At 33.6% G+C, this 25,059-nt stretch overlaps 4 protein-coding genes across 5 annotated transcripts; 1 reads left to right on the top strand and 3 right to left on the bottom strand.

The window, feature by feature from the left end:
• Nucleotides 1–310: 310 nt before the first annotated feature.
• Nucleotides 311–6,843, top strand: LOC121209495 (glycosyltransferase-like At2g41451). Its single transcript, XM_041080224.1, has 11 exons — nucleotides 311–860; nucleotides 2,359–2,508; nucleotides 2,619–2,671; nucleotides 3,219–3,327; nucleotides 3,443–3,577; nucleotides 3,716–3,760; nucleotides 3,948–4,135; nucleotides 4,862–5,003; nucleotides 5,520–5,566; nucleotides 5,985–6,072; nucleotides 6,166–6,843. Exons 1-11 carry the CDS (start codon nucleotides 501–503, stop codon nucleotides 6,424–6,426), a joined length of 1,578 nt encoding a protein of 525 aa, XP_040936158.1. The 5' UTR covers nucleotides 311–500; the 3' UTR covers nucleotides 6,427–6,843.
• Nucleotides 6,844–7,573: 730 nt separating this feature from the next.
• LOC107935233 (DNA repair protein recA homolog 2, mitochondrial) lies at nucleotides 7,574–14,741 on the bottom strand. The gene is made up of 8 exons (XM_041080225.1): nucleotides 14,514–14,741; nucleotides 14,064–14,124; nucleotides 12,605–12,822; nucleotides 12,081–12,168; nucleotides 10,890–11,062; nucleotides 9,177–9,323; nucleotides 8,908–9,042; nucleotides 7,574–8,267 (listed from the first exon to the last, which is right to left on the bottom strand). The coding sequence occupies exons 1-8, from the start codon at nucleotides 14,577–14,579 to the stop codon at nucleotides 7,980–7,982; spliced, it is 1,176 nt and encodes a 391-aa protein (XP_040936159.1). The 5' UTR covers nucleotides 14,580–14,741; the 3' UTR covers nucleotides 7,574–7,979.
• Nucleotides 14,742–16,514: 1,773 nt separating this feature from the next.
• Nucleotides 16,515–24,647, bottom strand: LOC121209496 (eukaryotic translation initiation factor 3 subunit E). Of its 2 annotated transcripts, XM_041080227.1 has the most exons (8): nucleotides 24,513–24,647; nucleotides 19,352–19,614; nucleotides 18,840–19,067; nucleotides 18,625–18,746; nucleotides 17,905–18,124; nucleotides 17,612–17,754; nucleotides 16,902–17,039; nucleotides 16,515–16,785 (listed from the first exon to the last, which is right to left on the bottom strand). In XM_041080227.1, the coding sequence occupies exons 2-8, from the start codon at nucleotides 19,565–19,567 to the stop codon at nucleotides 16,686–16,688; spliced, it is 1,167 nt and encodes a 388-aa protein (XP_040936161.1). In that variant the 5' UTR covers nucleotides 19,568–19,614; nucleotides 24,513–24,647; the 3' UTR covers nucleotides 16,515–16,685. The 2 variants fall into 2 exon arrangements, with proteins under 2 accessions (XP_040936161.1, XP_040936162.1); XM_041080228.1 differs by lacking the exon at nucleotides 16,515–16,785 and having other exon boundaries at nucleotides 16,902–17,038.
• On the bottom strand, nucleotides 21,354–24,612 carry LOC107935238 (eukaryotic translation initiation factor 3 subunit E). The gene is made up of 7 exons (XM_041080226.1): nucleotides 24,250–24,612; nucleotides 23,742–23,969; nucleotides 23,527–23,648; nucleotides 22,774–22,993; nucleotides 22,480–22,622; nucleotides 21,730–21,867; nucleotides 21,354–21,613 (listed from the first exon to the last, which is right to left on the bottom strand). Exons 1-7 carry the CDS (start codon nucleotides 24,610–24,612, stop codon nucleotides 21,514–21,516), a joined length of 1,314 nt encoding a protein of 437 aa, XP_040936160.1. The 3' UTR covers nucleotides 21,354–21,513.
• Nucleotides 24,648–25,059: the final 412 nt, after the last annotated feature.

Below are 25,059 nucleotides of genomic sequence, written 5' to 3' on the forward strand. Positions count from 1 at the left end.
TTTCTAAGTTAGGTCTTGAACTTGAGAATTATTCTCAAATTGAGGGCTTGAATTTTTTGTCCAAGTTAGTCCCTGATATTTTCTTAAAAACTCTAAAGTTTAGGCCCTAATTTAAAATATTGTCAAGTTTAAGGACTAACTTGGAAACAATATTTAAGCCCTAACGTAAGAAAAATTGACTAATTTAAGCCCTAACGTAAGAATTGTTAAGTTCAGGTCTCAAAGAGTAATTTAACCTTTTTCTAATTATACAGGCTCATTGTTGTTAATTAATTTAATAAAACTGCTAAAAGCCAAAAGCAAAGGACAAAACGGCTCTGTTCTATGTGTGGTGTCATTCTCTCTTTTGCCAACCTTTCTCCCCAGTTTCAATTTCTTGTTTCTCCCCTCAATTCTCTCTCCAAACAGCCTATAGACACACACACACATATATATATACACGGTCACACACAAATTGTCTCATTTATATATATGTTTCAAGTTCTTCATCACACATTTTCATGGCGGGTCTCCACTCTTCTTCAAGACCCTCCTCTTCTTCTTCCCTTTCATCATCATCATCTTCTTCTTCCTCTCAACAAGTCTTTACTTCTCGTCTCCTCTTGCTTTTGACTCTTCTTCCATTAACCCTTGCTTTCTTTGCTTTCGTTCTCCAATGGCGTGGCGGTTTAACCGACCTGGTCACCCGTTGGTCTCCAGACCCGTTTCAGTTCCCTGGTATGGATAATCCCGGCTCGAACGTTGGATCGGATCGGCGTTCCGGTTCTGATTGTGTCGATCTTTTGGGTCGAAGCAAGTCCCCGGCTTTCCCTTATTTTAAGGATTGGAAATTCGATGTCGGGTCGGATCTTAACCCTAAGGTTAGTTGGATTTTCGGGTCTCCCCCCTTTTTTTTTTGAATTGACGGAAATGCGTATATTCATATTCTTTGATGCGCTTTTTTCAGGTTTATAATTCCCAGAGAATCTGAATCATAGTGAATTTCATGTCCTAATTTTCCTGGAATTTAACTACCTATTTTCTATGTTAAATTATACTTTTTTCAGCCTATAATTTGCAATCCGTAAAATTAAAATAAGCAAGGGTGAAATTAGATTCAGATTAAGATTAGCTCAACTGCTAAATGGGTTGCATCTTATTATTATATATGTATTCGTATAAATTACACAATTAAATAATATTATATTTGTATAATTAAAGTGGGTTGGATCTGGTTCGAACAGTGAATATCGGAATTAAGGGTCAATTTCCCCTTTTTTTTTTGTCTAAATTTATTTTTCGTATATTATAATTTATTCATGCTCACTCTAAAATGGGCTGATTAGATTTTCCAAAAGTTAGGATTAATAAATATTAAAACAAGGACTAATTTATAAGAATGAGATTATTTTTAGAATTTTAAAATTTAGAAATAGGATTAACAGACTGCAATTAGTTTTTTAAAAAAAAAAATTTAGTATACATAGTGGTTCGTGTAGCTGGTTAATCCTGATTGTGGAGTTTAAAATTTTCTTTGGCGAATGAGATAACTTTTCTTAATATAATAACCTAAATAATCTGGAATGCTGTAAATGTAAATGTACAAGTTCCAACCAAGCTAGTAAAGTAAAAAATCAAGCAGTTCCTTTTGATCATGCATCAGTTTATTGTAAAATGAAGTCCCTTTTCATGAATTTTGAAATTGAATGAAGTTAATATGTATATTTAGAATTTTGGTATTTAGTAGAAGTTATTGGTGGATTTCAAATTTATTTTGTCTTGTTGTAAATGAACATCCTTTGAAATATAGCCCATGTTGCTTCTTGTAGTATCCGTGTCCGATGCATACCTGAGATATAACCCTCTAAAGATCTTTCAAATACATGAAAAACTTAGCCTCTCTTCAGCACATGCATGAATCTGATGCTCATATTCAAGTCCATGTGACATAATTTATAGCAGCAAACCTTTTTTTTTTAAATGCAAGGATATATTAAACCTTCCTCTGAAATTTTTCTACGCTTTTCAGGATGTAAATTTAAAGAAAATTGTTAAGTGTATGGTTTTCTATGATACAGAGTTATGTTTGTATCTTAAAGACACTTATATTCTCTTGGTTTTTCTTTTCTCAATCAGTATCCAATAGTATGTAAGTTATTAATTACAATACTGAAACTGTCTCCTAAGTTTTATCATCAGAAAAGAGAAAGATCCTGAAAGATTCTTCCTTTCACTTTTAGTGGTTGTTTCAATCCCAATTATCACATTTTCAAAGATGTCTTTTACCATACATGGATCACTATTATCACCGATGTATGTGTTTGGATGAATTGTGGATGCTATTTCTTACCTTTGTTTGGTGGTTTTACTGTATGCCAGATATGTATTATTTCAAGTACTTCTGCAGGATTAGAACAGACACTACCATGGATCTTTTATCACAAGGTTATTGGAGTTTCAACCTTTTTCCTTTTTGTTGAGGGGAAGGCTGCCTCTCCTAATGTATCTAAAGTCCTAGAATCGATTCCAGTGAGTAAAAATCTTTGTTCCTCCTTTTCATTTTATGTACCTTGTTTTTTTATGTTCTACTGTTTATTCCACTTTGGCCCTGTTGTTATCTACAAAATCATCTTTTGCAGGGGGTGAAAGTGATATACAGAACAAAAGAATTAGAGGAACAACAAGCTAAAAGGTTGGTACATGATTGGTTGGATTAGGATAACAAAAAGCACTTATTTTCTATTGGTCCTGTTCGCGAAGGCACTTTTTGCACTTTCTTTCTAAACGAAATAGTAATGATTCTTGGAAAAGTCAATGTTAGAGAGTAAAGAAGAGACCTACTTTTAGTCTTGGAATTGTAGCGTTTTCGCAGCAATGGAACTTCCATTTATGGACCAAAATACTATTCTGATAAGCCCACAAAATCAGAATAAATTACACATGTTGGGAGACATGAGCTCTGAATTAAATAGTGCTATGTCCCTTGGTCTAAAACTGGAGATGACCTGTAACAGTTCAAAAATTACTGTTAGATTGTAAGCCATCTTCCATTTTTTTTGTGTATGTATGTTAATGTGGTTTTGTGTTATTTTATTTTTTAAGGGATAATCAGTTTGCTTCCATATGATGGTGCCTTGAGATGTCCTTTCTTACGTTTTTTACTTTTCTGTTTTATGTCCTTTGAATCTGACTTGATGTTTCTTCTATTTCTTTCTCCAATTTCATTTTGGTGCCTGTAGTCGGATTTGGAATGAGACCTGGTTGGCAAGTTTCTTCTACAAACCATGTAACTACGAGTTGTTTGTGAAGCAATCCCTTAATATGGAAATGTCTATTGTCATGGCAAGGGTACTTTATTACATTTTTATCTCTGGCATAATATATAGTTATGTATAGCATAGATTCATATTGATGTTAAGCTATGACTCTTATCCTTACTATTCTTTTCTTCTTTCATTTATAGGATGCTGGCATGGATTGGATTATTCATCTTGACACCGATGAGCTTATACATCCCGTGGGCGCTCGCGAGTACTCTTTGAGACAATTATTGGCAGGTGTACCTGGAAATGTTGATATGGTTGTCTTCCCAAATTATGTGAGTGGAGCTGACTCTATAAATTTAGATAAAGTTAATTGTGTTTATGTTGGTGATAAAGAGGTTTAGTTGGCAAAGTGATATTTTTCTATGGTTGTTCTTTACACCGCAAGCAATTAAACTGTATAAAATTTTCAGGAAAGCAGTGTTGAGCGGGATGATGTCAAGGAACCTTTTACTGAGGTATAATGTCCTCTATTAATTTCTCATGCTTTGCTTTGGCTAGGCATATAATAATATGACTAATATTAGTTTGATGGGAAGATTTTTAAGTTTCTCTCTTACTCCTGGAGTGATCCAATTGTTTTTGCTGGAGTTATGATCATGTACGCATTCATTGCATTTGATTGTATCTTCTAATGTGGCATAGGTCTCAATGTTCAAGAAGAACTATGATCATCTTCCCAAGGATGTGTATTTTGGCAATTATAAAGAGTCAACCCGTGGTAATCCAAACTACTTTCTGACCTATGGAAACGGGAAATCAGCTGCTCGTATTCAAGATCATCTTCGGCCTAATGGTGCACATAGATGGCATAACTACATGAAGACACCAAAGTACAGTATTTCTCCTATTCTATTGATTTTGTGTGAATGAATTTATAGTTAAAATTATTGTTATGTTTATTTAGCTATAGGAAGTTTTCATGCATCTTTTCTATAGCAGTGTTGTCGAGGTATTTGCCATGGCACTAAGGCTCAGTGCAAACCTAGTGTGAATCATTTGTGCCTAGGCACACTCTTTCAAGACCAAAAGAATAAAAATGCACACATAAGTTTCATTCTCTTTCTTTAGTTTTTAGTTTGTTTCTTTATCTGCTTCAAAAGAAAGATAATATTAGATTTCTTTACTAGAATTGAACATTGGGTAATAATCATAATATACTCCATGCGTTTTCTCTTGAAGATTGTAGTGAAAAAGCATTGAGCTTTCTGTTATAATGACTTTTAGTTAATTAGTATGATAATTCTTCATTTTTGAAACTGTTAAACAATAAATAAAGCAAAGCAGATTCATTATGTTCTATTGACAAAATCATAAATTTCTAGCTTATTCTGGGGGCTAGTTGCTTAGTTATAAATTTCAAGCTTATTCAAATACAGTGCACAGTGTTTCTTTGTTATATATATACTATTAATTATTTCTGTTTAAAGCCTTGAGCTTTTGACAACATTTTTATGTCCCTTTTTTTAACTAATCATTTACTTTATGGTTGAATAGCAGATCTTTTCTTTCGTATTCATTGGTATATAACCACCTTGATTTTGTGTAATATTTCATAGTGAGATCAAATTGGATGAGGCTGCTGTTCTGCATTATACATACCCCAAATTTTCTGATCTAACTTCAAGGCGTGATCGATGTGGTTGCAAGCCTACAAAGGAGGATGTTAAAAGATGTTTCATGTTAGAGTTTGATAGAGCTGTAAGTTCTAATTGATTTGCACCATCAAATTCCTTTTATTTGTTTCTTAACCTGCGTATTGTTTTGTGATTTTTTAAATCTATTTCACTGATCTGCAATTACTCCAAACCTGATTGTATCGATCAAGTTTAGATATTAATGTACTTATGTAAAGCACATCCCGAAAAAAGGAGCATTAAAAGTTAAAGCAGAGGTGTCAAAGCCATAGTACATGGTTTTTGACCTGCTCTTTGCAGTACAATCATGTTAAGTAAGTCTGCCACCACAAGGTCATCATGAAGTGGTATTTATGTGAATTTTGACTTAGAAAAAAAAGTTGTATTGACATTCGACTATACTTGTAATGTTTGTAGTTTGTACTAATTACGGAGGGAAAAAGTTGGTAAGTTCACTATGATGATTACATGTTTATTGATGCTGCTTTCTGGGGTTCTTGATCAGTGATGAACTTGAAATGATACAGCTAAATAGTTTAGCTTAGTTTGCTTTTACTTTTTTCATGTTTTATTTATACAGGCATTCATAATTGCGTCAACTGCAACGGAGGAGGAAATGCTTCGCTGGTACTGTTCATATGTTAACTGTCCTCCGTTTTATGTTTTTTGTTTCAAATATGAACCAAACAGAGCTTTTGATGTTGCATGTTACGAGCTAGGATTTCTAATTCTTACCTCAAAAAAGTTACCTTATGAGAAGCTACTATTCTGAATAGCACTTTCAGATCGAAGGGATGTGATCTTTGATTATTGGTTCCTTGAGACCCTAAAATAATCTAAGTCAAACTTTTAACGATATGTTTAGGCTGTCAAATGTCTACAATTTGCAAATTGTTAGGTTGTCTAAGAACCGTTTATGATGATCCACATTTTACTTTCCACAAGTAGACATGCATGTTTCTCAATAATCAAAATTTGTTTTATAGTTGTGTCGGACCGGAGTATATATTTGTCTTCTTCAGATAATATTCGTCTTTTTACTCAGGTACCGGGAGCATGTAGTGTGGACTGATAAGGAATTGAAGTTGAAACTTTTGAGGAGGGGCATCTTAACTCGGATTTATGCTCCCATGGTTTGTAAAAATTTCGAGTTTCTGGCTTTTTTGCTGATCTTTTTGATGGAATATTTCATTGATGACATGACCTTTTCTTTCCTCTGTTCACAGGTTATAATTCAAGGACTTAGGGATTCAGGGCTTTTCGGTTCCGTAATACAATCGGCACAAACGACTCTCTCAAAGGAAATCAAGAGTAGCAACACTTCTAGAGTAGATAAACCTGGAATGATTTCATCCAGAAAGATTGGTGTCAAAGAAACAACAGCAACTGCCCGAAGGATCTTGGAAATACCCAACGAAACTTCTTACGAGTCAGCCATCCCACCACTTTCTCCTCCAATCCTGGATGGTCTTCACATCGGAATATAACAACACATCAGACTCACTGCGATTACTGCTGCCTTATTGTTCCTTCAAAGAGTGGAGAATTGAATCGAAACTTGATGAATGAGACAAGTTGGTTAAGGCCAGTTTTGATGAGGCATTTCAGTATTCGGATTCCAGGGGGCTATTCCCGATCATTACCCAAGCGGCACTGTACATTTTAAGGTTTCGATCAAATAGTAGAGGTTAGATCATGATTTGATGAGTGTTGTTGGTGCATCTTTTTGATATTAATTTTAGGATGCCATAACATGAACCTCAGGTTATAGAGACAGTGAACTTTTTATCATTCAAAATTGAGGAATGGCACATTGCTGTTCCATTCTTTTGCATTTTACCTCAAGGATTCTTGCTTTCTTTGACTTTGCTTCCAGTGATAATTTTAAAGATCATTGCAGGCTATATTTGTTGTTGTGGCTGTTTGATGAACTTCAGGTGTTTGTGGGCTGGGCTTAGCTTAAATTTAGAACCCTCGTCGGCCTGGGTTGGCTCATCTTACTATTTTTATAACTAAATTTAAAAGAAGTCTTTTATTATTTTCTGAACAGTGAAATGGGCCAATTTTGATGGGCTTGAGGTGAGCTTTGCTCAGGTTTGGCCCTGATTTTTATAAATTCAAATTTTAATATAGGTTAACTTGGTCCAGTAACACTTCTAGCTACTCTTGAGGATCCAAAGGGTTGTTAGATACAAAAGTCTGATTTGATATTGTTGGAAATGATAATGATGTTATGTCGTAAGATAAAACGCTTTAAGACAACTAATAATCAATGACCCTGAACTTCCGCATAATGTTCGTACTTAAGGTTCACTAAGATAAGGTTCACTAGTTGGTAAGCAACTATGCATGGCTCCCTATGATGTTGGCTCTATTGAAAGAAACATATCAAACTCTCTTCAAGTATATCGTGAGGTTCGCAAAATCTGCTACTTCCAGTATCACATTAACCAATCTCCTCCAATATTAATTAGAAAATAGTCACAACTCTATGCAAGTCCATCCAATTGAAAAGATAACAGGAATCAAAGTTTCAATCTCACAGCTCTCATGAGAATCAAGTTCCCAATATTTGTAGAAAAGAAATTCTCAAAATTCCCAACATTTTCCAAGAAAGTGACGATTTTTCCAACAAAACAAAGACATTAGATTTTCACCAATTAAAAATTTCCCAGTTGCATGTATGCTTTCTATCATACCAAACAGTCATGCCGTCCATCAAAGCTCATTGTTTCCAATTACAAATCATGATAACACTCTCTACCCCTAATAAAGATACATGAATGGTGTAATTCTACACTAGAATTCATTTTTCGCCTATTATTTTACACTTGAAAACACTGCAAATTGAAGCAAACTCACCTCGTTTGCAATGAAATGCCCCGCATTACTGCCATTTCCTTTCTTGTTACAGTCACATGATTAGCTTGACCTATAGATTATCACCATTGATGTGGTCTAAAGACCATTTTGAACCTTCGGTTTGAATTCGAATAAGTTTGGTTATGATGCCTTAGTCAGCTAAGGGTGTCTATCAAAATCACATTTTTCTTTCGAATAGTATAGTTCTTAAAGCCATGGCTATATTTTCAAGAACACCATCTTTTTCAGCCAAGTATCGTTCAGCTTCTTGTTTACCGCTAAAAATCTTACCTTCAATGTAGTAGTTGCTTCCTTCTTTGTTGATGATTCCGTACTCGCATGCCAACTCCAAGACTTCGGATTCACGGCAAAACCCTCTGCCAAATTGGATCCCGAGCTCGGGTTTCTGCATTACAGGTGCTAGCTTGTTTTTTACCACTTGCACACAAACACCTAGGCCAGTTACCTAATAAGGATAGATGGTGGAAATGAGATTAACGCATGCCAACAATATCTGCAGAACTCAAAGTCACAAAGATAGCTAAATGCAAGGTTTTCAAAACCGGACCGGTAATCGAACCAGTCAGGCCACCATTTCCCAATCCAACAGTTTGACTGGTCTGTCCAATTCAATTGAATAAATTTTTTTTTAAAAAAAAAAAGGAAGAGAAAAAATGGTCCAACTGGTCCGATTGCCAGTCCAACCAGTTTTTTAGCTCGGCTCATACCGATCCACGCGTCAAGTAATCTAATCCCTTATTCCAGACCAGTTCCCTATCAGACCAGCCGGTCCCATTTTGAAAACAGTGGCTAAATGTAAAATTCAAGCGGAATTCGAAATTAATATACCATCTATGGATTTTAAGTTATTTACTTTTAGCATTATCATATAGCTTCCCTCTAAGTCAATGAAAAACTAGCCAAGCATACAATATAGAGTACACATTCATTTTAAAAAATACATACGGATAATATCTTAAACTTGTAAGAAAACCAGCATAATGGAGCAATATACCATTTCATAACGAATAGATTTTGAAAATATTTTCCTTATGATATGTCTTATCATCAATTGAATATCATAAATCACACTAGCAGATTTATACCTTATCCTCATTCTTCAGCAATCCAGTTCTTATCATCCTCAACCGTATTGCGGAATAAAATTTCAGGGCATTTCCTCCACAAGTGACCTCATCCATATGCCCAAAAGCTTGACTTTGTTTTGAATTATATCTGACCTGAATATAAATGATAAGAATTATATGTATTACAGGACATAGCTTACTACTTAAATCTGGGGTGTATATGTGTATGCATTTTTGTTTTATGCATGTGCATGTGTAAACCAGAGAGAACTTGACAAGGTGTCAACCTGATTAAGAAATAAAATAAGAGTATTGGAACGGCATAAAGAAGAAGAAATTTTTCGAAGTGCTTGAGTCATTATTCGTGCTTGTACATCACGCTTATTGTCACCAATTGAACCATCAATTTCACACTGAGGGACAAGGGCAGCAACCTGCGAATACCAAGCATCGAGAATTTAGTGTCCAAATTGAGAAGAGAAACAATAGAGATTTCAAAAACTTGAAAGCAGAAAACTGGCAGAGGTCAACCTACATAATACATATATGCCACTATAAAATAGCCAAACCATGCACCGGAACAGACCCATTTGTGCAATTATGCATGTTAGTCATAATTAATATGTAAGAGGATTCACATATGAACTGTGGCACTACAACATTAGCATATGCATTAAAGGTACTCTTAGTTTACAAGCCAAGCACTCAAAATAAAACAAATTAGAAGCTTTACAAGATCAATGACAATAATAATTTTGGGAATGTAGAAAAATTATCATTACATGGCCAATTCCTTGATCTCTGATCTTCCTGATAGCTCAGACTCTGAGGTAAAGACCTTTTAAAGAACCGTGCACTGCATTATTCTTACCAAAACAGTGTAAGCACGATTTAAAATATTTATGCTGGGTACAACTAAGAATTGAATCTATCATATGCTTGCTGATATTTCTCAGCATACTCTCCAAAACTGGCATTTATAGTTAGCATTAAAATCTAACACAAGCAATAATCAAAAGACCTAGAATCTCTTTTTTTTTTTAACAATTTGTAATCAAGGTACACATTTCTAAAAGAAAAGGACTTGAGAAGGCCCTCAAGCTATGGCAGTTAAGCATAGAAGACTCTATACCCAATGCTCCTTAAAACAGGGTTCAATTGCATAGAATCCTTGACATATTTTTTGAAGCAAGATGGGATTGCCATCTTGGTCGCATGATTTTAATGCAAGTCCATAAAGTTCAGGATATCACATATAATCTAATACAGTATTTCTCAACAATGCAGTGATGACAGTATTTAAACAAGTTTTACTCTTTGGAAGGACTGTATTGTATATATGTTAAATAGATGAGGTCCCTTATTGGCCTATCACTATATGACTATCAAGATAAAAGCATGTCCTCTTTATTATTGCTCTTTGGCCAATATAACTCATTCATTGAGGATAGTTAGTAACACTATGAAAAGAGGCCCATAGCATTCTCCACATCAAAATATGCACAATACCCTGTCAGAAAGAATCATTCAATGAGACAAAAATGAAAGTAGAACTAAAGAAACCAATATGGAACTATAATAACACGAGTACCCTCCTCTTGATAAGGTGAAAAAAGGAAGCTGATAACATGTCAGTATAGTTTCTAAGTCTTCATGCTGGGAATATAACTAGGATATTTAAAGCATGTTTCACTAGGATTCAAAGTAAAAGATACTGAAGTATAACACTGATATACAGGGAAATCCTAGCATCAACTTCCTAACTATGTTTCCTACTAAATTCAGCTAAAATGTAAGGCAGATACTAGAAATGTCCTGAATGCAGAATGAGCAGTTTTTTGTAAGAGAAGAACAATGACAATGAAATCATCAGGTATCCAACAAAATGGAAAGTTAAAATCAATAGCATGTAGTTTATGGAATAGACAATTGCGTGGGTAACTTAAAAAAAGGAACAAGTTGTTTTAGTAAATGAGAGCATGCATAAATCAAATACTTACACTATCAACCACAATTACATCTACAGATCCACTTTTGGTCAGTGTGTCAACAGCACAAAGCAAATTCTCAGCACAATCAGGAAGTGAAATAAGAAGATTTTGTGTGTTTACACCTATTGCTTCTGCAAGTGAAGGGTCCATAGCATTCTCCACATCAAAATATGCACAATACCCTGTCAGAAAGAATCATTCAATGAGACAAAAATGAAAGTAGAACTAAAGAAACCAATATGGAACTATAATAACACGAGTACCCTCCTCTTGATAAGGTGAAAAAAGGAAGCTGATAACATGTCAGTATAGTTTCTAAGTCTTCATGCTGGGAATATAACTAGGATATTTAAAGCATGTTTCACTAGGATTCAAAGTAAAAGATACTGAAGTATAACACTGATATACAGGGAAATCCTAGCATCAACTTCCTAACTATGTTTCCTACTAAATTCTGCTAAAATGTAAGGCAGATACTAGAAATGAATGAGGATCCACAAGATGTTTCATTTCTATGGGATTTTTGAGTTAGAAAAGATTATGCAATCTAGGGTTCAGACCAGCTGTGAGATGACAAATTTCCAATTTCAGAAAAAGGAAACAAAAAGGGAGAGATAGCAGATAAAGTTACTCATCTATGTAACTTGGAATTAGGTATGAGTGTTGGATACAGGTATACATCCAACATAGGTATGTTCCAATGTATTTGGAGGATCTTTGGAGGGTCATATCTCACTACCCATGTCCAAATATGTGTCAGACACAGGTGTTGCAAGAGAAAAAAATGAAGAGTATAAGCAACATAGTTGCACATATCCCAATGAACAATATCAATGTAACTGAAACCTGTCTTCATGTTGGCAATCAAGTGTAAAGAATTTCCAGCCGGTATATTGATCAGCACTGATTTAAGCCAGAAAAGAAAAATCCATGACCTCTGAAACTGAATTACCAGTTGTAACATTACAATGAGTTGAAAAGATAATGGCAGATTTAATTTTATATTAACCTCATATCCAGAAATAGACTATATATGTTATATCTACTCTTGTTCGGTCTGTTTATATGTTGACACATAAACCGGGGCTAGTGAGTTACAGAGCAGTTTCTTGCTCCCCTAGAGAGGCAAAAGAAGTGCAACTATACTACAATATTCAAGTGATTCCACCACCATAGTATGGGAGGAAAAGTTTACCGCACCTCCACGCTTCTGAGCTTCTTTGATTATATGAAGTGCTAATGTTGTCTTGCCTGATGCTTCTCGCCCATAAATTTCAACCATCCTGCCCTGAATAACACACAATAAAGATCACAGTGATATCGTGATGAAATTTTTAGCAAGAAAAGAGACATTCTAGGGTATATAATCATTGCTTCGGTCGAACCTATGTTAATTAAAAGTTTTGGTTGAGTGATTGCTGACAGTCTCAGCTATCAGCCTTAAGTTCTTGTGAAATCAAACGGACATATGAAAGTAAAATAATTCATAAACAAACACCGAGACAACCAGAAGCTTATGAGTTTGAATTGCCAAAGAAAGGAGGATACAACTATATGTCACAAATCAGTTAACAACATGATGTATCAGATATCTGACTGCTGCCATACTTACAATGACAACTCCATGTATATGCTTGACCAAGAAGTGGCATGTAAAAGGAAAGAAGCAGTTTCATTACAAAAGAAATTTGCTAACAGGAAAATATGCAGTGTCAGCTTTTCACCTTCGGTAATCCTCCAATCCCAAGTGCTAGATCAAGCTTTAACGAGCCCGTAGATATCACAGGAGTATGCCGTGATCTGAAAAAACGCTGCAAGGACAACATAGACTCTCTGCCAAAATCCCCAGAAAGCTGTGAGAGAGCATCACGCAGAGCCCCGTCCTTCTTTATTTCTTTGTTATCATCACGAAATTCATCAAATTGGAACTCTGAGGCATCACCTGAAAGATTTAAAGCATTAAAATTTGGCAATGGGATTGAATTACTCTCATTTGAATCACAAGATGTAAGACTTTGCACAAGGCTCTAAATTATACAAAATACAAATATCAGGTATGGCCAAATCATAGCCTAATGCTAATGCTTGAGTTGATCTTTTAACATTATCATATTATTTCAATAAAGAAATATAAGAAAACGAATGAATAATTTTGAATGAAGTAGTTAGCATATGATTTCTTCCAAACAAGAGTAAATCAATCTAGTTGCTTCTGAAATTTATAATGTGCTTTGATACTTGCTTAAAAAGTTGAACTTGACTTATAGTCCAAGTTGCACAAACTACTGCCCAAAGTTAAAACCCTTACCAAATTATCAAATAAGCTTAAAAAAGCCATAAATCCTTCTTTTAATGCTGCTTGATCTCCATTCATTTTTCTTTTTTCCTTTCTCACTCTACCAGGTTTTCTAGTTTGTGAAGCCATACATAAATCTTTAGCTGAAACAGTTTCTTACAGCATCTCTGTCCTTTTTTCTTCTTTCGTTTTTCCATCACATTCTCTTAATTTTGAAGCCATATATTTTCTTTTTCCATTTAGATACTCTCTCTCATCTTTCTTTCATTTATTTCCTAATCCTTGAGAAACCCAGAAAAATTGTTTATTTGACTCCATTAATCACCAGATTTCCCATAGCTATAACAAGCCTGTAACACTTTTTCTTCTTTTCCCCTTCATCATGCAATCTGTGGTGACAGCAGCTATTGGAATGTTCAAGCTAACCCCTAGATGTCACTTTTCCCAAGAATCCCACTTTCTGAACCTACTTTATCATCCAGCTACTATACATATGCTATCCTTCAATAATGAGCGGTTTTGTTTATTTTCTTAAATGAAGGCATGGGATCAGTCCACCAGAACTATATGACACCTCTAATTACCCATGACATATCTATTTTGTACCCAAAACTGCACCGGAGGAAAAGAGATAAAAAAAAAAAGGGAGTACTTACAAAGTAAAAACAACAATAAAACTGGACAGAAGCATAATCATAATCAGAGACCAGCAACAGAAAATTTAAACAATAACTTTCAAGCATATAATAATGGTTAAACATTATTCACATAACTACGAATATATAAAACATCCAAAATACATTTATGAGCGCATCAACGTTTCGATGTTAAATTGATAAATAGATGGAGAAATGAAAGAAATAAGTAGAGAATGGAAGAGAAGCTACCTACAGAAGAAAGATTGCGTGTGGAAGCCCCAACAAAAGTGATTGCATCTCTTCGTGTAAACTGGGAAAAGAAACAAATCAACAATGTCAGAAGAAAACAAAGATACCTGACGGTCCATATATACAATAAATCACTAGAAAAAAAGATGAAAAACAATACTAGTTTAGAGAAAATCAGGATTAGAAGATTAAATTATAGATTACAGAGGATAAATCATTGAATAAGAAAGAAACAACCATAAGCATCACTTTCGAACAAAAATGACTCAATGAAGCAAGCATGTCAGAATTTTTAACGAAACCCTCAATTTTTCGTAGTCGCTCTCAATCAATACGTACAAATCACTAACCATTAAACATTCTAAACAAATTTCCATTCACCAAATGGGTCATTTCAAACGAAATATATACATAAAACATAAAATTAAAAAAGAAAGATAAAGATGAAACCTTAGGGAACAAGCGGGGCGACTTTGACACAGCATTAAGAACAATAGAATTGAAAGAGATTGCCATTATTTCGTCTTCCGCTAAATGTTTCTGTTAATTTTCTGGGATTTAGGGTTTTAGCAGGGTTTCTTTTTGGGTGCGAAATGAATTTGAATTTCGAGGGTTTTTTAGTGTAACGTTAACGCGCCATCTCTACAAATAAATCTCTTACTACTTTGCTTGAAATGTAATTATATTATGTTTAATGTTATATTTATCATATGGTTCTTGACTTTCGACCGTAAAAATTTCATGAAAGTACTATCTCGTAATTTAATGATATTATATGATATTTAAGATTACGTATAATTCGAATTTACGTCTTTTTATATTAACAATAATATTTATATTAATTGAGCTAATATTCAATCGGTAAACTTAATAAATAGCTAAATTTACTAAATTTGTTCAACTCAAATTTAATCACTTTTCTCAATTGATATAAACACTTGATTTAATGATTATATATTTAAAAATATAATTATAAAAAATAAACAAAAATTAAGATGAATATATTAAAAATTGAAGGGTAAATTATACAATTTGTCACTAAATTATGGGTAAGTTTTTTATTTTTGTCATTTAACTAAAAAAATTACAATTTAATTATTGAACTATTTGAAAGTTTTCATTTAAGTCACTAAATTATTCTAAAGTTTTTATTTTAGTCATTGAGTTGTTAAATTTTTTTTTAATTCTGCCAGCAAGCTCCAAATCAATGTGACTATCAATGACAGAGATCGAATAAAAAAGTTGTTTGAATTTTGATTCGCAAATTCATATCCAAAGCAGTTTCATGAAAAAAAATAAACAGTAGAATATAAGGGTAAAGAGAGTTTTCGATTAATGTAGATAGTGTGAACAAAGAGCCATATAACTTTAATTTTAACACCTTAATAACTTAAATGAATTTTTTTGAATAATTCGCTTACAAAATTATATATATTTTAGTTAAGTGGCTCAAATAAAACTTACTCATAAATTTAGCTTACCCACAATTAAATTATCATCTTATATGAACCAATTAAAGTAAAAAGAAAAAAAAGAAAGAAAACAACCTAAACACATCTAAATTCTATCAAAAATAAAACTTAAATTATTTAATACTAAATTAAGACTAAAAAAATCCAATACAACTGTGGGGTATGCCTTTCTTTTTTGTCGAAACAAAGTTAACGTCCTAATGAGAAAAAAACATCGGTCCGACGATGCGACCACTAATAACACGATGAAGGGTGTTTGACAAGACAGTAGCCACGTCACAACGAGATGGCTGTAATTTTTTTAATTTTCTTTTTCCACTCAAATTTTAATTATTGGTTCTGCTCAAAATATGATTAATGTAAATTATTTTAATATTATTTTATGTTTACATATTGAGGATTCTTATTTTAAATTTTGAATTTTAAAATTCAATTTTATCTTTATTTTTTTACTCTTTAGTTTTATTTTTATTTTTGTCATTATAATGGGAAATTACTTTTACCCGTAACCTTTTATCATCTCCAAAGAAATTTTTTCACATAAAATATTTATATTTATTTTTTCACATAAAATATTTATATTTAATTTTTTCAATTAAATTTCTTTGTTATTTTCCTTGTTCGATGCTTTAATTGAATTTATCCCCAATAAACTACTGAAAAAAATTAAAGTAAAAGAATAAACTAAAATTGGCGAAATGCATATATGAATGGATCTATTCGTCAATGACATGCTTACTGCTTTGATTTTGATTTCAATTCACCTAAAATATCAAAGGATGAGGCTAAAAATGATTTCTTAAAAAATATTTTTTTGAAATTCCTAAAATTAAAATTAAAATAACAAATTTCATAGACTAAATTTATTGAATTTTTATATTCAAAATAAAATTAATAAAATATTTAAATATTAAAAGCTAAATTTATTATTAGATAAAAAAACTCAAATCAATTTATTTTCAATTTAATAAGACTAAAATATTAAATATTAATTTATTAAATTAATAATTGAGTGACCAGATAATGATTTTTCAGTCTTGTTCCTACTCAAAAACTAAAATCACTGTTAAACTTGTCTGAAAGAAATAACCAATCAGCAAATAGCTCAAAATTGCATATTAATTCAAAAGAGCTTCCTCGTCCGTTCAACTTAGCGTGCAGGCTGCGCTTGTGCGTGTTCGAGAAGCTGGCTGACTAGCTTGTAGGTCCGCCCTTTAAGGGCCTTAGTGTGGTCGATCAGCTGCTCGTAACTGGAGAAATCCAGTATCCAAATTGGAAGTCATTACGAGAAGAGGAACAAACAAATGTAGTTATGGAAGGAACATAGTATGAAAGATGCACAAAATTAGGAACATGGAAATCTTACACATTCAATCGGTTAGGCTCCATAACAACGGTTCCAGTCTCTGAATCAATCTTTGCATCAAGTTTCGAGTTTCGGATAAGATTCACAATCCATCTCTCACCCTCCTCGTAATTTAAATTCAGTTTCTCAAAAAGCACCCTTGAAACACATTAAACATCCATTTAATGTTGGATCAAAAGCTAAGACAAGCAACTAAAAAAACTAATAAGTAAAAGCATATCTTGAAAGTGTTAAGAAGACCGACGGGAAGTAATCACTATAATAAGAGATACTCGAGCCTATGTTCCTCGGATTTGGGTGAGTTTCAGATACCAGTATGTTTAATTGTTTTCTAAGTTTTTCCATGCATTGAAGGATCATATCTTCATAACCGCAAGACAAATACTTCAAGAAAAATGAACAGTCGTGAAATGCATAGATAATAGCAACCCAAAGGTTTATGTTGTGATGTTTTGTGATCCGTGCATGTCCCCACTGTGCAGATGAAAACATGCTTTACATCTGTTTTGATTTAATATTTTGTACAAAATTTCCTAAAAAATTCATAACTCAGTGCAATGTTATGAGAAACCCAGCATGCAAAGCAAACTTTGAGCCTATTGGCAATTTAACATTCATATGGATGTCCTTCCGTGTCATTTACTCATAAGACGAAGTCAATCATCCACATAAGAAGCTAATTATACAAGTTTGACAAAGCAGGAACTTACCCCATATCAATGCGCTGATGAATTCTGCAGTATGTCTCGAAGATAAATAGACGAGCATTCTCAAGAAACTCATCTTTTAATAGGACAGTAGAAAAGTTGCCCTCTTCAACTCTTTTTCCAAGGAAGGGATCATTCAGTATCACCTACAACAAAGACGGAAAATTAAGGGTGTAAAGATAGAGCCTACAATTCTGATATGAACCATAAAGCTAAAGGCAACCAAGAAAGACGACGAAACTTCAAGCTAAAACATTGCACAATTTTATGGTATAAGATACTATAATCTAACTTACTTCTTCACACTCCTTCATCTTCTTCTGTGCTCCATCAAATTCATAGTTGACATAAACACAAGCCAAAAACTCCGTGATGGGATCTTTGTAAGAGCACTGATCTTGCTGGATAACCTTGATAAATTCTTTGAATTGAGGTCTTCTCCTTTTGTTGACAATAAAAGCAGTGGCTAAGTACCTTAGAAGATGGGGAGCACTGGTTTGAATGGCATTTAGATACCTGGAAAGAAGTGAAATAACCTTGTAAGAAGAGACAACTACACAAAGTTGGATAACAAAGAAAGGAAATAATGCATTAACCAATGAAAAAAACAGTAAAAATATCCAACTTCAAACACAAATTTATGTTTAGTTCCAACAACAATCTCCCTTATGAAACAAAATTCCAACATAAGCAATATGGCGAACATATCACATACTTTAGCCTCGAAACTTTGAACAAATACTTTGCTAATTACATGGCACGCTGTGTGTTAACTTTTCATATTAAAAAAAACAATGCAAGTGACAGAAGAAATCTACAAAGCTTCTAAACATGTTCCATTACAACGCAATCAAAATTGAAGCATGTGAACATCAGAAGTCATGGCATAAAAATGCAGGAAAATGCACAAAGAACAAATAAGCACAAATATCAAGTGACAACTACACAAATGATGCAACTAACAACATCAGTAACAAGACATGGAAACCTTAAGGTTAGTTGTTAAAGTGACATACTTGTCTTGATTAAATAGGTCGATGATTTGTGTTCTTCCATTGTCATGGTTGAAAAAGATGAAGAGGCTCCAATGCATGAGCCATATTCTACTCTGAACTTGGTTCAAAGGTGATGAGAAGCTCTGCAGCAAAAGACCAATAAATAAGTCAACGAATAATCGAAAAGCAAATTGTCAAAATAAAAACCGAATAATCAACAGGGATATAACCAAAACCTTGGAATCGATTATTTCTTTCAAACGATTAAGTTCTTCAAGAGCAATATCCCAGTTTTGCATCAGTATCTCGGCAGCAAGCTTCCCCCACAATGCACTCAAACTCCTTTCGCTGTTACTACATAAAGCCCGATACTGATACAGATAGTCAGCAGCACCAGAGTAGTTGCCACACTCAAATTGGAATTTTGCATACTGATACAATGCCTCTATTTGATCTGGACCAATCTGTTAAAAAATTAATTTTATCCACCATTAAATTTTAAAAAAAAACTTTAATTAATTCAAACCCAGTAAAAATCAAAACTTTAACAACAAAGAGCATGCTAGAATTTTAGCATAAGAAAGCATATGCATCTACTTGGTTATTCTTTATATTTTCCTTAAAAATATCATAATGTTATGACTAATACAAATTCACACTTGAATGGGTTATTCACTAAAAATCCTAAAGGGGTTAAAAATAGCATAAAATAACCTTAAATTCATAAATAAAGGCAGAAAAAACAGACCTGGTAGCGGTCATTAAGCATCTGGAGATTATACTGTTTATCAGCACGCAATTCCTGAACAGCGTTAGGGTTTTGCAAGAAAGAGACGAGAGGAGCGGCGGCATCTTCCAAAGCTTTGAGACGAGCGACAACCTCGACTCTCCTCTCGACCATGTCCTGAGGGACATCAGCGGTGTGGTAAAGGCTCTTATGGATATCCATAGCGTAATCGACCATGTTTGTCTAGTTCAAAAGCTCGATCTTTGCTTTCAAGATCTGTTCATCTGGGTATAGTTGTCGCTCTTGCAAGAACTCCAGCAATGGAAACACTAAGTGCCTGTCTAGGTTCGGGCCGATACGCGGGGTTATATCGTAAGTAGCCATTGCCAGGGTTTACTCTGGTTTCTGGCTTCGTGCTTATTGTTTGATATAAACAAATTTTTAGTATATATATTCCTTCTCCACTCCCTCAATTCAAATGGAGTTAAGAGTTAAAATATAGTTTTAAATTTATTTTTTATTTTCGAATTAAATATAATAAGTTGTTTTTACAAAAAAAAAATACTAACCATTTCTAAAAAAATATTTATTAATATTATTTATAATAATTACTAGATGATACTAATATATTTTATACTAATTTAAATCTACTCCAATATAAAATATATGTTTAAAATTTCGTTGAAGTCACATATTGTTTGTATTCCTCCCCCATCCTTCTTCAGGAATAGACAATATTATTTGGACATGCATGGCTTCAAGTTTCTTTTTGATCCATAGCGTATTTTAGCCTCTCAAAGAAAATTTTTGGAATTTTAAGGATATCCTCTATAAGAATAGCTGAAAATACCAATGGTCACAAAGAGTTAATTTTTTTTCTTTGACTAGCCTTCAAGCAAAGACTTTTGTCTAATCTAGAGCGAACTAGACGAGGAATTGCTCATATCCTATTTGTGGCCACGAAACAGAAGACATGCTCCACGTGCTTCAAGATCGTTCGGCATCAAAGGAGGTTTGGTTACAGGTTATATCTTCTGGTAGATAGTAGCGTTCTTCTCTGGGTTTCTTCAAGAATGATTGACTTCAAATCTTGCCTGTCACGTCCAGTTGCCTAGTTGAGGGTTAATTTAATATTGTTTATTCAATTTAATTGTGTGGCGCATTTGAAAGAATAAGAATCTGTTCATCTTTCAAGACATCACTTGGATGACTCTCGGTACTATCAAGGTCTCATTTAGTTGGGCATAACAACTTGAGTTAAGTCACAAAGGCCATCAACATTCTAAGGAATCTAACGGTTCTTGATCAGCCATGGGGAATACGTGAACACACTTATTCACTGATGGAACAATAGCTATTGGTAATGGTAATGCTTTCGTTGGAAGTGTTTTGCGAGACCAACATGAGAACTGGACATTGGGGTTTAATCACTACATTGGAAGATACTTACTTTTCGAGGCTAAATTATGAGAAATTTTAGATGGTCTACTAGTATCGTAGCAAAGGATTTAAAAGGGCCACGATGCAGTCTAATAACCTTGAGATGATTAGGTCCTTACAAGAAAGTTAGTTAAAAAATTCTAGTATTACAATGCTTAAAATGATCAGAAGAATTTTGCAAGCTAAAGGACAATAGAGCAGTAGACGCGCCTAGAGAACTTAATCATGCTGCTGATTATTTGGCTAAGATGAATTTACCGGGAAGACAAGCCTTCAAGTCTTTGATGACACCCCGAACGAAGTTTTAAAGATTATATAACAAGAGAAAGATAATGATGTTTTTGTTAATGTCATGTTGATGTAGTTCAGTTTTTAATTTAAACACTAAAAAAAATTTCATTTAAATTTATTCATATTTAAGCCCGCCTGTATTACTATTTTCAAAATTTTATATTATTTTTAATAGGGGAGAGATCCCTTACATATTATTATTTTTAATAACACATTTAAATCCAAAGTTCTCAACACAACGCTGTACTTTTAATAACTCGGTACAAGCATTTAAAAAATTTCTTGACAAAAGTTGAAAGAGCACCATACAATTTAGATTTAGATAATGATTTATCAGTCTTGTTCCTACTCAAAAACTTAAATCACTGTTAAATTTGTCTGAAAGAAATAAACAATCAGCAAATAGCTCAAAATTGCATATAAATTCAAAAGATCTTCCTTGTCCGTCCAACTTAACGTGCAGGCTGTGCTTGTGCGTGCTCGAGAAGCTGGCCGACTAGCTTGTAGGTCCGCCCTTGAAGGGCCTTAGTGTGGTCGATCAGCTGCTCGTAACTGGAGAAATCCAGTATCCAAATTGGAAGTCATTAAGAGAAGAGGAACAAACAAATGAAGTTATGGAAGGAACATAGTATGACAGATGCACAATATTTAGAACAAGGAAATCTTACACATTCGGTTGATTAGGCTCCATAATAACGGTTCCAGTCTTTGAATCAATCTTTGCATCAAGTTTAGAGTTTCGGATGAGATTCACAATCCATCTCTCACCCTCCTCGTAATTTAAATTCAGTTTCTCAAAAAGCACCCTTGAAACACATAAAACATCCATTTAATGTTGGATCAAAATCTAAGAAAAGCAACTAAAACAACATAATCTCATAAGTAAAAGCATATCTTGAAAGAGTTACGAAGACCAACGGGAAGTAATCAATATAATAAGAGATATTCGAGCCCATGTTACTTGGATTTGGGCAAGTTTCAGATACGGGTATGTTTAATTGTTTTCTAAGTTTTTCCATGTATTGAAGGGTCATATATTCATAATCGCAAGACAAATACTTCAAGAAAAATGAACAGTCGGGAAATGCATAGATAATAGCAAACCAAAGGTTTATGTTGTGATGGTTTGTGATCTGTGCACATGCCTGCTGTGCAGATGAAAACATGCATTACAGATAGAAAGGTTTTTATCTGTTTTGATTTAATATTTTGTACAAAATTTCATCAATCCTTAACATGCAATTAGCCATAAAAAATTCATAACTCAGTGCAATGTTATGGGAAACCCAGCATGCAAAGCACATTTTGAGCCTATTGGCAATTTAACATTCAAATGGATCGTGTCATTTACTCATAAGACGAAGTCAATTATCCACATAAGAAGCTAATTATATAAGTTTGACAAAGCAGGAACTTACCCCATATCAATGCGCTGATGAATTCTGCAGTATGTCTCGAAGATAAATAGACGAGCATTCTCAAGAAATTCATCTTTTAATGGGACAGTAGAAAAGTTGCCCTCTTCAACTCTTTTTCCAAGGAAGGGATCATTCAGTATCACCTACAACAAAGACGGAAAAATAAGGGTGTAAAAGATAGAGCCTACAATTCCAATATCAAACAAAAAGCTAAAGGCAACCAAAGAAGATGACGAAACTTCAAGCTAAAACATTGCACAATTTTATGGTACAAGATACTACAATCTAACTTACTTCTTCGCACTCCTTCATCTTCTTCTGTGCTCCATCAAATTCATAGTTGACATAAACACATGCCAAAAACTCCGTGATGGGATCTTTGTAAGAGCATTGATCTTGCTGGATAACCTTGATAAATTCTTTGAATTGAGGTCTTCTCCTTTTGTTGACAATAAAAGCAGTGGCTAAGTACCTTAGAAGATGGGGAGCACTGGTTTGAATGGCGTTTAGATACCTGGAAAGAAGCAAAATCACCTCGTAAGAAGAGACAACTACACAATGTTGGATAACAGAGAAAGGAAATATATAAACCAAGAGAAATAATGCAATAACCAATGAAAGAAAGCAGTAAGAACATCCAAATTCAAACACAATTTTATGTTTGGTTCCAACAACAATCTCCCTTGTGAAATAAAAATTCCAAAACAAGCAGTATGGCGAACATATCACATACTTTAGCCTCAAAACTTTGAACAAACATTTTGCAAATTACATGGCAGGCTAGGCATTAACTTTTCATATTAAAAAAACCAAGCAAATGATAAAAGAAATCCATAAAGTTTCTAAACATGTTCCATTCCAACACAATCAAAATCGAAGCATGTGAAGACAGCATGATCTTGAAATAGAAGTAAGTCATGGCATAAAAATACAGGAAAATGCACAAAGAACAAATAAGAACAGATTTGACTACTACACAAATGATGCAACTAACAACATCAGTAACAAGACATGGAAACCTTAAGGTTAGTTGTTAAAGTGACATACTTGTCTTGATTAAATAGGTCGATGATCTGTGTTCTTCCATTGTCATGGTTGAAAAAGATGAAGAGGCTCCAATGCATGAGCCATATTCTACTCTGAACTTGGTTCAAAGGTGATGAGAAGCTCTGCAGCAAAAGACCAATAAATGAGTCAACGAATAATCGAAAAGCAAATTGTCAAAATAAAAACCGAATAATCAACAGGGATATAACCAAAACCTTGGAATCGATTATTTCTTTCAAACGATTAAGTTCTTCAAGAGCAATATCCCAGTTTTGCATCAGTATCTCGGCAGCAAGCTTCCCCCACAATGCACTCAAACTCCTTTCGCTGTTAGTACATAATGCCCGATACTGATACAGATAGTCAGCAGCACCAGAGTAGTTGCCACACTCAAATTGGAATTTTGCATACTGATATAATGCCTCTATTTGATCTGGACCAATCTGTTAAAAAAAATTTTATTCACCATTAAATTAAAAAAAAACTTTAATTAATTCAAACCATTTAAAATCAAAACTTTAACAACGAAGAGCATGCTAGAATTTTAGCATAAGAAAGCATATGCATCTATTTGGTTATTCTTTATATTTTCCTTAAAAATCACATAATTTTATGACTAATACAAATTCACACTTGAATGGGTTATTCACTAAAAATCCTAAAGGGGTTAAAAATAGCATAAAAATAACCTTAAATTCATAAATAAAGGCAGGAAAAACAGACCTGGTAGCGGTCATTAAGCATCTGGAGATTATACTGTTTATCAGCACGCAATTCCTGAACAGCGTTAGGGTTTTGCAAGAAAGTGACGAGAGGAGCGGCGGCATCTTCCAAAGCTTTGAGACGAGCGACAACCTCGACTCTCCTCTCGACCATGTCCTGAGGGACATCATCGGTGTGGTAAAGGCTCTTATGGATATCCATAGCGTAATCGACCATATTTGTCTTGTTCAAAAGCTCGATCTTTGCTTTCAAGATCTGTTCATCTGGGTATAGTTGTCGCTCTTGCAAGAACTCCAGCAATGGAAACACTAAGTGCCTGTCTAGGTTCGGGCCGATACGCGGGGTTAGATCGTAAGTTGCCATTGCCGCCGACAGTGTTCTTAGGGTTTACTCTGGTTTGTGACTTTTTGTTTGATATATTCTTTCTTGCTCCACTCTCTTAATTCAAAAAGAGTTACGAGTTAAAATATACTTTTAAAATTGTTTTTTATTTTCGAATTTAAATTTAATAAGTTATCTTTACAAAAATAAAAACGATCGATTTTTCTTAAAGAAAAAAAATCTATAATATTATTTATATTAATTACTCGATAATCGCCGTTAAAGTTTAATTTAAATATAATATTAATATATTTTATATTTAACAAGTGGATTTAATATACGAGTATAAAATTTTATTTAATTTTACACATATTTATAAATAAAATATTTAAACTCATTGTAAACCTGTTTATATTATTATTTTCAACATTTTATATTATTTTTAATATAGGAGAAATATACTTATACAATGTAAAAATTACAGTAACG

Source organism: Gossypium hirsutum, chromosome A11 (assembly GCF_007990345.1).
Source record: "Gossypium hirsutum isolate 1008001.06 chromosome A11, Gossypium_hirsutum_v2.1, whole genome shotgun sequence".
Taxonomy (NCBI): Eukaryota; Viridiplantae; Streptophyta; class Magnoliopsida; order Malvales; family Malvaceae; genus Gossypium; species Gossypium hirsutum.